The sequence below is a fragment of the Lates calcarifer genome, linkage group LG6 (assembly GCF_001640805.2).
Source record: "Lates calcarifer isolate ASB-BC8 linkage group LG6, TLL_Latcal_v3, whole genome shotgun sequence".
Taxonomy (NCBI): Eukaryota; Metazoa; Chordata; class Actinopteri; family Centropomidae; genus Lates; species Lates calcarifer.
Window position 1 is genome coordinate 25,824,742 of NC_066838.1, and position 12,829 is coordinate 25,837,570.

The 12,829-nt window shown below is 43.0% G+C and overlaps 1 protein-coding gene across 3 annotated transcripts in view; it reads right to left on the minus strand.

Annotated features, from left to right (window-relative positions):
- The window catches only part of LOC108873291 (nucleolar protein 4-like), a 128,092-nt gene extending 115,263 nt beyond the window's left edge, over positions 1-12,829 (minus strand). For 2 of the 3 annotated variants that reach the window (XM_018661470.2, XM_018661469.2), the window contains exons 1-2: positions 12,815-12,829; positions 8,512-11,809 (exon numbers count right to left, since the gene is read on the minus strand). In XM_018661470.2, coding sequence (XP_018516986.1) covers positions 8,512-8,952 — 441 coding nt within the window. In that variant the 5' untranslated portion in view covers positions 8,953-11,809; positions 12,815-12,829. Of the gene's footprint in view, positions 1-8,511; positions 12,643-12,814 lie in introns of those variants that run through there. The other variant, XM_051071468.1, reaches the window with a different exon arrangement.

A 12,829-nucleotide genomic window follows, 5' to 3' on the forward strand; every position in this document is an offset into this window, starting at 1 on the left:
CTGGTGTTTTAACTTACTAGGTCGTCATTCTGCCAAAACCTCCACTGTCAATGGGGAAGCCCCAAGTTCCTTCAAGACATCACAGAGTTGGTTTTTCTGTCTCTAATGTTTCCCAGCAGTGTGCCCGCTGCTTCACCCAGGATCTGGCCCTCAAATAACCTCCGGCACAGATGAACAGTTGCTTGCTTACTCACACACACACACACACACACACACACACACACACACACACAGGCTTATGACAGGTTAGGGTCAAAAGGAGGGTATGAGACACACACACACACACACACACACATACACACCACAGTCCAATTCCTGTCAATTTAGGGTTTTTATAATGACAGAATAAGGGGCTCTTTGAGATAGCAGAGATCACTGGGACCTGATAGAAGGGGGCCACCCCAATTAAGCTGCCGCTCCTTCAACAGACACACACTATCGAACCCCCAGATGCACAGGACAGCACTCTTATCGAGAGAGTGTGTGTGTGTTTGTGTGTGGGTTTGATTCAACACTGTGTCAAATTGTTTCTGCTGCTGCTAACAGAGGACAGAGGAGACACACACACACACACACAGAGGTTTCATTCATCCATCTGTTTACCTAAACATACCATTTCCCATCCCACTACGGCGCTGATAAGAGCGCAGACAAGCCTGGTTTATTGGAGTCATTTCCATGTCAACACAGCTCTGTGTATCAGGCCCATCTGATTCTCCCTGAGTGAGACAGCAGCCCTCATCTGTACATGTCACAGTTTACATTATAGCCATTTCGGATTTGTTCTCATGCAGCTAAACTGATCATAAAGCAGCAGGGAAATACATCAAGCAGCAATTTGATTGACTGGTGTATCTGTTATTATCTAAACTGACCAACAACAACCTATATATCTGTGTCAATGTCACTGATGCTCGTTGGTATTTTTATTGGTCACTTTTGCGTCACTGCTTCTCTGATGACGTCCCTATTCCTAATTTTGCCTGTAAAGCTCTAAGCTGTATGTAGAGCCAGGGAAACAGCTGTCGACGAAAAAAAACACAAAACTTATTTGAACTGCTGCAAAACTCTGACATATGGGCGTTGATTCAAAGGTCTGGAACCAGACTTGGCCATTTGGTGGTGAACTTTAGGCCAGGCCAGACAGTAGATAAAGTCTAAAGCAACACTGTATGTTTCGCTGAGCTGCGGCAACAGCAGCCTCTGCAGCCACAAGTGGTAAATACAGGACGCTGAGGTTCATCAAATGGGTTGAGAAATAAAAGAAAGAATCCCTGTTACACACTTTATGCAAGTGTTACACACTCAACCCAAGTTACACAGAGCAAGAACAGGCTTTTAAACCATGGAGTCCAAAATAAAGAGTTCTCCCTATTAAAAGTCAGTGCACCATCACAATGATTTTGAAGCTGTTGGTTTATGGTAAAACAGTTGCATAATGTTGCTTTAGTTGTGTTTTCTCACCAGGAGAACTGTGCCTGTTGTGTGTGTGTCTTCACACAGAAATACACCAACGATCCATGGAGCAGCTGATAAACTCTTTGTACATGCAGCTCTGCCTCAAACTGACTGATCCTACTCTAACTTCAGCTCTGGCTGAAGCCACTGAGGGGAGGGGGAAGCAGTCATCACATGTACTTGACACCAGTGTCTAGATACCAACTATTATTAGTCCCAACAAACCACTCAGCATTTCCTTCTTTTACTGGAGCCTTAGACTCCAGTTTGCAGCACAGAAACTGTGTCAAGTTCACCGCTCTCTGTAGACACTGTTACAAAGCTGGCTGATGTGCCAAAATGACTCTTCAGACATTACTATAATTACCATAACAGCTGAGACCGTCACTGCAACGTTGCCTGTGCAGAGCAGCTCGTCGTGAGTCACTATGTCGGAATTGAATGGGAATGTGCTCGCGTCACACAATAAAATAATACTTATTTATATTATTTATAATATTTTTGTCTTTGGTGACGAACAAAGATAAGAAAAGACAAGGAGAGACATCCTCTTACAAAGTAGAGGGTATATGGGACATGTGGAGAACTGACTTACTCAGATTAGTGCAAAATAAAATGCTGTTTTCATGATCATTTCTCCATTTGGTTAAGATGAAAACAATCCACTGCAGTCCAAATTACAGGCCATGTAAACATCATTTATAACAGAGACAGAGGCTACAGATTGAATATGGTCTTTTCAGTTAATCTGTCATTATTCCACAGCATCACTACTGATGTTTACAGACGCCTGTGGCTCTAACATTTAAGCAGCTGCACTTCACTGTTGCTTACAGACTGTACAGTATGGTATAAGTAAGCACCAGCTTATTTTAAGGAGTATTAGCTTTACTGAAGTATCTGCATGGTGTTGGTGAATTTGTGCCAGTGATTTAGCAACAACAACAATTTTGCATGTGACTGCAGAATTAAATTACTACCTTCATAACTACACAGACAGGGCCACACAATTATGACTCAAGTGAGTTACTTGATTCATTTTTGTAGTTACTGAATTTTGAGACTAAATTATTTAACAATGTTTTTTTTTCTGTTAGTTTTGACTAACAGGGAAAATCTAAGTGACATAAAAAGTGAAATATTACTCATCAGACATCAACACACCAAGATTAATCAAGGGAAACCAAAACTATGATTTTACATTGATTATACAGAAACAGCAAATTAATTGGACAGTTCAAACACACACACACACACACACACACACACACACACTGGTCTGACGGCTACATGAATGTGCATGTACCCTCAGTCTCAAACCAAAGACTCCCGTCAGCCAGATGGGCAGCTGCACTACTAATTAAGCTGATTAAAAAATGCCCCCTGAATTAACTGAAGAAGAGTTTTTTTCCACCAGGAGTCAGTTCAGTGAACCTGCATTAGATACTCTCATTTTTAATAACAAGCTTTCTGATGGTGCAAAATGACAGAATTGCACAGGAGAGGGTGATTAAATGTAGCACACTAATATTCATTTCATGCAGAGATATCAGAGGAGAAAGGAGGAGCTGTTGATTTAGTCAAAGTGCATCTTCAAAGTGAGTATAACTGAAAGGAACTAGTCATCAGTGGTGTTAGCGGCTGTCTGTGAAACCAACTACAAGCAAGTATAACTGAGGCTTAACTCTCTTGTTGTCAGACAGACAGACAGACATGTTCAACCTCTGTGACACATGTTGTTACCAGCTGTTTCTCTGCACCTGCATGGGATGAGTTTCACCAGGAGGAAGTAATTCACAGGATGTTCACATCTGCTGTGCAGGTGCCTCAAACTGCAGGAGTCACCAGAGTCACCTGTATCAGCAACCAAGGTGGAGCTGCCTCTGCTGTATCATATCAGTTACACTTAAGAAAATAAACAAAATAAACAACAAATAAGGCAGTAATTATTGTATTACTGTCTTAATTCATCAGTTAAAAGTTTGGTCTTAAAAATGTCACACAATCCCTGACAACTTCTTGAAGCTGAAGGTGAAATTGATCGTTTATTATCACAAGACAAAGAAAAGCAGAAAATCTAAACAATTAAGAAGCTGGAACAAAGTAATGTCTGGCACAGCTTCGAGGGTTGATCCACTGTCAAAACAGTTGTGATGTTCAACCAAATCCAAAGCTCAACTAAAAAGGACTACTGTGAAATGTATTATTTCTTTTAACAGGGCTTTTATATTATTGTTGTGTCCTTTCTTCCTATACTTCTCTCAAGACACATTAGAAACTGTTCAAAACAACAAGAGCTAAGTTTTTCCTGAGGATATGCTGAAGAGCATTCAGCTAAAATCAGCAGAAGTGGCTGTAAGAAGGAGCCAGATCGCTCGGATCATAAAAACACAATGGAAACAGGCCAAAGCAGGTGTTACACAATCAGATGATCAGTGTGTGTCTGACTGATCAGATGCTATTACAAAACATCACACCACTGGTTTCTTACAGAGGAAATGCAATGCCTAGTCAGCAGACATTAATCTATGTGATGCATCTTTGGCATGAACTACTCCTACACCTACAATCATATCTTTAAGAATATCGCTGTCGAGAGTCAGAGCTGCTGTTGACAATGTTAACAAAAGATAAAAAGAAACTTTGCAAACAAAAACAAGATGATAAAGGCCAAGACACAGGTCAAGAGGTTGTGAATAAAACAGACAATGAGGAAGAAATGAGCAGCAGGTCTCATTAACATTCCACGCAGTCTTCTGATTAGTCCCATCATTTCTGATTACTTGAAAGTTGTTACATGTCTCTTGTGTGCTTTCCTCTTATTTCTAATTCATTCATTAGTTCTGGCTGCAGAGAAAAGCTACCAGCCCCCAGGAGAGTGACAGTTCCTCTATGTTATGTACTCAACCTTTTCATCTTTCATCATTCATACAACATGCCGTTCCTCAGAGATCAGCTGAGCAACACACTAGTCTCTCTCACACACAGACATACATACATGCACACACACATGATCTGTGCATCAGTGTCAGAGTGTAAATGCTGTCGCTGTCTGATCAGCTGTTGCTGCAGTCAGGTCATACTCCTCCCAGCACGACGCAGACAGACAGAAAGCAGGATGCTGATTTGAACCATAAACACAACATTAAGATCCTGTGTAGTTCCACACATCCAGGGCCTGTATTTCTCACCTCGCTCAACAGGTAGGAGATGAGACAAAGACAAGACACAAGGTACAGTGTGCACAAGGAGAAAAAAAACACTAAATGTTACTCTTCCCTGCTGTTGCTGTCATTTGCCATCATCTGATGTTTACTTCCTGTGCTGCTGTTTTATTAATGTGTTTTGTTTTTACAGGGAAAGTTGAAGAGCATGACAAGTTGCTCAGTAGTTACTAAGCAGCTCCATTTCTGCATAGGTTCCACTTCCTTTTCTCATGCAAAGATCAAAACCAACAATGGACTGAATCCACTAACAAGTACTGTGTGTGTGTATCCAGAGCCGGATACATCTTTTATACATCATGCACCACACCATCACTAGTTTATTTTTTATAGTTTATAGTTTATCTACACCACATCATCTCATAGAAGTGAGGACCAGCTAAAGAGCCATTTGCTGTTTATGACTTTGGGCTGTCTGAGAGGTAAACTGACAGTCATGAGAGAAATGTGGTCAAGTCTGTGGTTGTGGATCTAAACTGGGGGCTGTAGACCGCACTGTGACGGCACATTTTAAACTTTAGCGACCAAATACAGCCTGCAGCAAAATACAGACACTCAGAAATTTGCAACCAGGTTCTCACAGTGTGTCTGCTGCGGCTGATGCAACATATCATATGTGCTATTTACATGCTAGCCCTTCCCTCCTGCTGCTGTCAGACTCTATAACCAGCCCTGCTCCCAGCAGACAACACACTTATACTGACTAAATTCTGTACTTCAATCCACTGACTGAAATGTACTTTTCCCCGCTGTGGGATTAATATCTCTTATCTTGTTTTTCAATACAGTGTTGAGCAGGTACACACACAGCAAAACAATGCAGGTGAAAAGAAGAAAGCTTGTGTGACTCGAACGAAGAGTGGTTGAGAGCTGATGATGTACCTCTGCTCTCATATATACTTTCCTCTGTTTATATAGTAGCGCTGCGATTCACCGCGCAATCTGACATCCCTCAAACTCCTACATTCACTCACAGATTGAGACCAGGATTTCATTAGATCCATCTCGCACAGTATGACATGCAATAAAGGAACCTAACACCATCCTCACTGTGGAGAGTTTTCCTCATCTCTCTAACGTCGGCCCAGGTACGCTCAGCAACAGGACACGTACACAGACTGACATTCAGTAAGTTCAGGAGGGACCTCTCTCTCTCTGCCCAGTCTAAACAGCCCAATCCTCAGATACTGAACAGACTCAACACACCTGCTGCTGCCAAGACTGAGAGTGTGGGGGGGTTCACTCACAACAAACTCTGCTGGAGGATTCCCAGTCTTGTGCGATACTCCTGATGTTAATCTGAATATGAAACGATGATATGGGACGGGTTGAAGTTAGCCGCGCGGTAACCATGCCAACCATCACCTCAAACCCCCTCTCATGTCCACAGTGATTCCTGCATTACAACAACCTGCCTGTGTCTGTAAACAACCCGATCTGAGCCTCAGTCTGCAGATACACAGATCCTTCACCGCACTGACTGAAGTGCATCTAAAATCTTTGGAGATTAAAGATAAAGATAGACTCGAATGATTTGTTTCTGAAAAAGAAAGAAGCCTCCTTTCTTCCCCTTTTATTCAAATTTTTGTGTCATCCCACTCCACTGCACTTTACTGTCAATAAGGGCTCTCTGGCCGGGGGCTGCCAGGACTGTTCCCAGCCACTCACACAGGCAATCAGGAAAAATGAAGAGTGAAACATGAACGAAACGTCCTCTGTACGACAGACACACATTCTCTGCCTCCAGCAGACCTGCACAGTCTACAGACGAGGGGGCTTCAAAAAGGTACATAGCTAAAAATCATATGCAGGGATTTTGATCTCACTGCACCTGTATGTTCTCGTACTAACTGGTATCAAAGCTTGCAGAAGTGTTTTGACCTAGATGGAGAATATGTTGTAAAATAAAACATCATCATAACTTTCAACCTCGTCCAGCAGAAATAAACCGAGCAACAGGTACTCCCCAACTTCACCTGTCCATTGAAATAAAATGGACACACATCCATCAATCAGTAATATGGCCCATTGATGCTGCAGAAAAGGAACAGAGATTGATTATGAACAAACTGAAATGATGGATGATGAGAGACGTGGGCTGTGACGACACACAAATCTGGGGCCACAACTAACAACTGTTTTCATCACGGATTCATTTTGATTTCCAGATTTATCATTCAGTCTCATATCTCATATCTATACTCTAAAACAACTTTAACCTGTGTGTCTGCCCTTCTTAGACGTCTAACAACCTATATGTGCTTTACTTTCCTGCAAAGTTGTTTGGTTGGTTCATGAACCAGTGTTTTTAATCTTGTTTTTTCAAATGTACTTACTGTATACACCACACAGTGTTTACATTGTCTGTTTCACTACAGCTGGTGACTGATGTTACAAAATGATGATCAAGCTTTAATCAAGTTCAATAACCATTTTACGGTAAGAAAGCATCTACACTTCCGTGCATATAAAATTGCATTATGTTTGTAATTAGCTGGACTAACCCTCTCAACTAAAATCTGTCGGTTAAATTAGCCTTTGCAGCTGCACGATGAGCACGGTCATGTACTTCTGTCTTTTCAGCACTGCAACACAGCTTGAGTTTACTTGCAGGTTAAGCATGTTTTGGCTCCGTGCAGTGTGTAAAAAGGACAAATAAACACACACACATTTTCCCTCCCGTACTTCTCTCACACTTTCTCAGTTCAACACCGAAAAACGCCTTTCATAAGATTTTCTCACCCAAAGAACAAAACAAAATGAAACAAAAAAACATCTCAACATCACACCTTTTTTTAAGTTAGATCAAGTCAACACCTGGACCTGAACTGTAATGCTGAAGTCCTCAGAAGAATACAAAGATTATTTACTGGACACCATATGCTGCCAAGATAAAGACAGACGCACACTTAAATATCTCATCCATCCCTGTCAACACATGTTGTTTTATCAGTCTAAAAACACAGTCACACTACATAAATCAGCTTTACTGGTGGGTTAAACTGCAGGTCAAAGGTCATGACTTGACCAACAGGAGGACAAAAGAAAGAGTGAGATGGAATAACAGGAAAACACTGCTGCTTTGTGTTTTTAAATGTACCTGATGATTTCTGGAAAAATCTGATTGATTAATCAGTTCCAGCTGTCTGGACCCTGCACGGCTTCAACATGTCACTGCCGTTTTTATTTTCATAAATGTCACAACGGAAGCATTATCTCAGTCATGTGTTTATATTTATAGAGCTACAGGTCACAGGCTGTTAAATACCAATACCTGTTTCCTTTTCTTGGTTTCATGTCATTATAAATAGAATATTGTGGGTTGGTAGTTTTTGACAAACAAATTAATTTGAGGACATGACTTAGGACCCTGGTGACCTGTCTTTATTCCTTACAATCAATTAGAAGCTGATTGATCACAAAATGAGGAATACTCGCATCCCTCTGTTTTACCATCATTAACACACTGAGGTCTAAGTTTTAGGCGTGAATGTTAGTGAGCAGCTTTTCCAGTATATTGTCTGACACTCACCCGGGAGAGGCCGAGAAACTACAGATTGTGGGTTCAAAAAAGAAGCACTAGTGCGAAACCACTAACAGGCTCAGCTCTGTAATGGAACAGGTGTTTGCTGTAGCCATGGCACTGAGCCAGGGAAAGTTATGTTGTACAGCTTCGGGCTATGACACACACACACACACACACACACACCTTATTTCTTTAGGCAAATAAGGGTAGCCCAATAGTGCACGTAAAAACGGGACACACATGCACGCACGCACACACGCAAACACACGCGCGCGTTTCAGTGAAAGAGGAAGATGCACTAACCGTCGCCTTGATGGGGACGTACAGCACCGGTCTGTCCGACGAGCCGTTCTTGCCGTCCTGCAGGGTCCCAATCTGGAAACCCTTGGACTTGACCCAGAATTTAAATTTGGCGTTGATGTGGTTGTTGCTCTTCTCGTGCAGGAACACCCCGTTGCTGTTCTCCTCGTCCCCCTGGAGCAGGGTCTGGAGGATTTTGTTGTATTTACGCCGGGTCACGGTCTTGGTCTTTCCGGAGTCCCCGTACGTCCGCAGGCACCAGTCCTGAAATTCACCGAACATCTCCGCCCCTCCGGGCGCCGCCTCGGACGCCGGAACCCCGCTGCTGTAGCCGCTGGGACTCCGGCTCCTGTGCTGGTTCTGGTGCTGGTGGTGGTTGTTGTTGGTGGAGGTGGTGGAGGTTGTCACCACGTCCGCCACACTGCTGGCTTTTCTCGTTGTCATGATAAAACGAGGTTCACTTAAGACCCACTTTTCACTGTCCGTTAAAATTCGTCAGAATTCGGTTCGGCTGAGCTAACGAACGTCGCCGAAACCACAGCACCAACGGCGGGTCTCTGTCCTTTCACCGGGGGGGCGAAATTAGTGCAAACCTACAAATTTGGTGGGAAAAAAAAAACGAGACTAAGATCTTCAGATTTCCTCCTAACCCCTGAACCGATCAGTCCAAACCTTTAAATCCCCTCCATTCCTCAAGAAGAAAAACCTCGGTACAAAGTCCCGTTCGTTTTTTAAATTAACGTCTCAAAACCAGCCGTTTGGATCCCACCTCCTCCTTCCTCCTCTCTGCTATTACGCACCAATGGATAAGCTGCGAGGAGACCGAAAGAGGAAAAGAACAGGCGCTCACTGGGATGAAGAAACGTCCAGATGTAACTCCAAACCAGCCTGTGTTTGGATATAAATTCGGCAGAACAATGAGACAGAAGAGCGGACCGGGAGGGAGGGTGGAGAGAGGTGAAGAGGGGGGGTGGACCGGCCGGACGGGCGGGCGGTGCAGATTGGAGCGGTGTGCCCTCCTCAGACACACCTGTTAGCAGCGTGGGTCGGTCGGCCTGTCCCGTGGGGGATGTCGGTCACCGCCTCCCTTCTTCTACTGCCACCTCCTCCTCCTTCTCTGAGGGAGCAAAGAAAGGCAGGGGACGCAAACCTGGCTGTCTTCAATTATGTTTCTTTTTTAAAACAAGCTGTTACGGTTTCTTCCTGGTCTCCATCACCGCTGAGCTGAAGGAGCGCACGGTTTACAGAGGAACGACACGCTGAAATTAGCGGATTGATTCGCCTATTAACCGCCCCTTTTAATGAAAGCTATTGAATATACCCGTCCTTTCTTGCTTTTCTTCTTGTCACCTCCTCTCTCTCTCTTCCTCCTCCGGGCTCGGGCTGATGGGAGACAACCGGACACCTGTTTGAATCCTGTTTGTCTTTCTCCTCCTCTGGCACCCTCAAAGCGCAGCGCTACGCCTCATTTCCTCCCTCCTCAAATAAACGATTAGGTATCCAGCGCTGGTGACAATAAGACGTCGCCTCCTCGGCAGCAGCAACAGCAGCAGCACCAGCTGAAGTCCTAAATGCACAAACACACCGCTGCGACACACGACCAGTCCAGCCTGTTAACCCGGGCTGAGTCGACGGGACACGCACGCTGCAGCTCGACTTTAAAAAGCAGGAAGTGTCCAAAAATGACCAAAACGCGCCACGTACCGCTGCCAGACAGTCCGCAGATGTCGAAAAGGGGGAGTAACAAGTGAGAATAAGATCCAAAATGTTCAGAAAACTGGTTTGTCTTCCTGTAAAAAATAAAAAATAAAAATAAAAACATTAACATTACAGACGTTTACCATATCAGAGGACTGGATGGCCTGCAGAAGGTCTAATCTATTATTTATCACATTTTCCAGAATTCTATCTGATCAGTCTCTTTGTTCCACTTCATCCAGATGGTTAGGTGATTAAGAATGGTATTTCTCTGGGTGACAGGAACCTGGTGCAGTGCAGCCAACAGTAAAAGATGATAAACATGGAACAAGTTTTTATTTATTTTGTGTTCATATAATCACATACAGATATATTGTGACCAGATCCTTTTTTGCTGTATTTGAGCTCCACATGCCACTAGTTGTCTGTTATTAAGTTTGGGTAAAACAGAGACAGTACTCATTGTTAAAGAAATCCTAAACATAAGCCTATAATTATCTTTACATATATCATTAAATAAATGTCTCATCTCTCAGCAGGCGTTTCTCTTTAGTAGGATCATCTACTGTGATGGTGTCTCTGTCTAAAAAAGTGGCTCACATCAGTCCAGTTCTCAGATCTTTGCACAGATATTCTTTGTATTAAATAAGTGATTTGGACATAAAGTGCTTCATAAAGCACTGGAATGATTTAGGGCCAGAACATATTTTTGGTCTGCTGCTACAAACCATCCAAACCTCCCAGCTGGTCTAGGACTCGTCCACCTACTGTCCCTATGGGGCCAAAACTAAACATACAGATGCAAGATGCAGAGATCAGTGCACCTGGATAACTAGAAACAATAAACAAAGACTATAAGTATAGTGCTGTGAATGGCCTCGTTGCTAATAAAGATCAGTGTCTCAGATTCCCATGATTTTCTTTTATTGATTAACACGATAAAAGATTTAACAGAGGGTTTTAATCGCTGTGAGTTCATGCAGTTTGAATGATGCAGCCATGATAGGATATTAGTCTGATACATGTCTGTGTCCTGTTCAACCCACTAAGTTAAACATGCAGCACATGGGAATGTTTTATTAGCAGACAGTGAGAGGTGAATCTGTTTTTCCTTTCCTTGCTTTGCAGTGAAATGTTTTTCTGTCACAGCTGTAAATTTGATCCACCTTGCATCGGCTTGTATTTCCTCTCCTGTTTGGTTTTTATCCCTGTGTTTTAGCCACAAAAAGACCTGGAGTAGATGATCAAATTAAAGCAATTCTCTTTTGAGGATGATTGCCAGCTGAGGGGAGTCTAACAGTCATGTAACCTCCACTCGACAGTCAGATGCAACCTTGAAATCACTGAAGCAAGCAGAGGCACAAAGAGGCCAGTAACCCGCTGCAGAAACACACATCAAAATAAGGAAGCTGGCATTAAACCAGTCTGCTGAAAACACTCCCCCAAACACAGCATCCTCTACCAGCCTTAAAGAGGAACACCACTGTCTGACAGTTCACACTGTGTTCCTCCTGCAGCCCAGTTTCTTTCTGACTGACACTTGGAGAGTAGTTGAGTCCCCAGCTGATTTAAGTCTCGATGGTATGAGCATACAGTGGACATCCTGGAAAGCATCAGAAAGAAAATTGGAACCTAGTCTTTTTGAGTGGGACATTCTTGAAATTTACTGTATTGTTGAGCACATTTTATGTACTCACTTTACATTTGACAAATCTAAGCACATGTTAAAGGTGCTAAATGTACGTTTTTGCTATCGCTCTGAAGCCAACAGTAGCATTAACAGCTGTTAAACTGCCTTATCTCACATTTTCTCAAAGAGAGCAACTGTACTGTCCTCTCAACCCTCAATATGGAGGGTTTTTAGCTTTTCTCCTCTGGATGACCAGGTCGAATAGTTTGAGAAACTCTTGTATGCCATCAAACTGTTCAATGCTCATGATGAGTCGGCTGATGACAGTGATCTAAGAAGTATTTAGTGAGGAAGCTGCTGGTGTTTCACGCAGTGATGACTAGGCTGGATGTACTCCAGACTTTATGTCATGCTGTCACTTGATGTACACTGTTTTAAGTGAGCTTGTGTGATAGATTCAGCTTTTGTTTTACTGTGTGTATTTATGCTACATGCAGTCTGTGTGTGCTCTCCTGGCTGCCGGACAAATTTCCCCCCGGGGGACAATAAAATGAAAGTTAGAGTTGACTGACGAGTGTGGACTGAAATGGCCTTTTCATGTGGACATTTTCTTGAAGAGGGCTGATGAACCTCTAAACAAAAGTCATGGAGAAAATATTGCACAACAAGCATAACAAGGCCTTTTGTCCCATACACATATGGTACATTTGGGAGCAACTGGAGATCCAATATCAAGATCCTCAACACTTTAGCATGTGGACAAGAGGAGCCAGAAATCAAACCACCAGCTCTATGGTTACCAGCAAACTTGTTCTACACACTCTACCACCTTTTATACGCTTGTAAAGTTTTCTTGGGAGCAGCACAGTATGTCTGCAATTATGTACAGGAAGGACTGCATGAATTTTCATTTGCATTTGCACTGACACTGTGTTTACGCTTATCGACACGAGTACATATCTGTGCATGTGCAGTAACCTTAATTATGTGCAG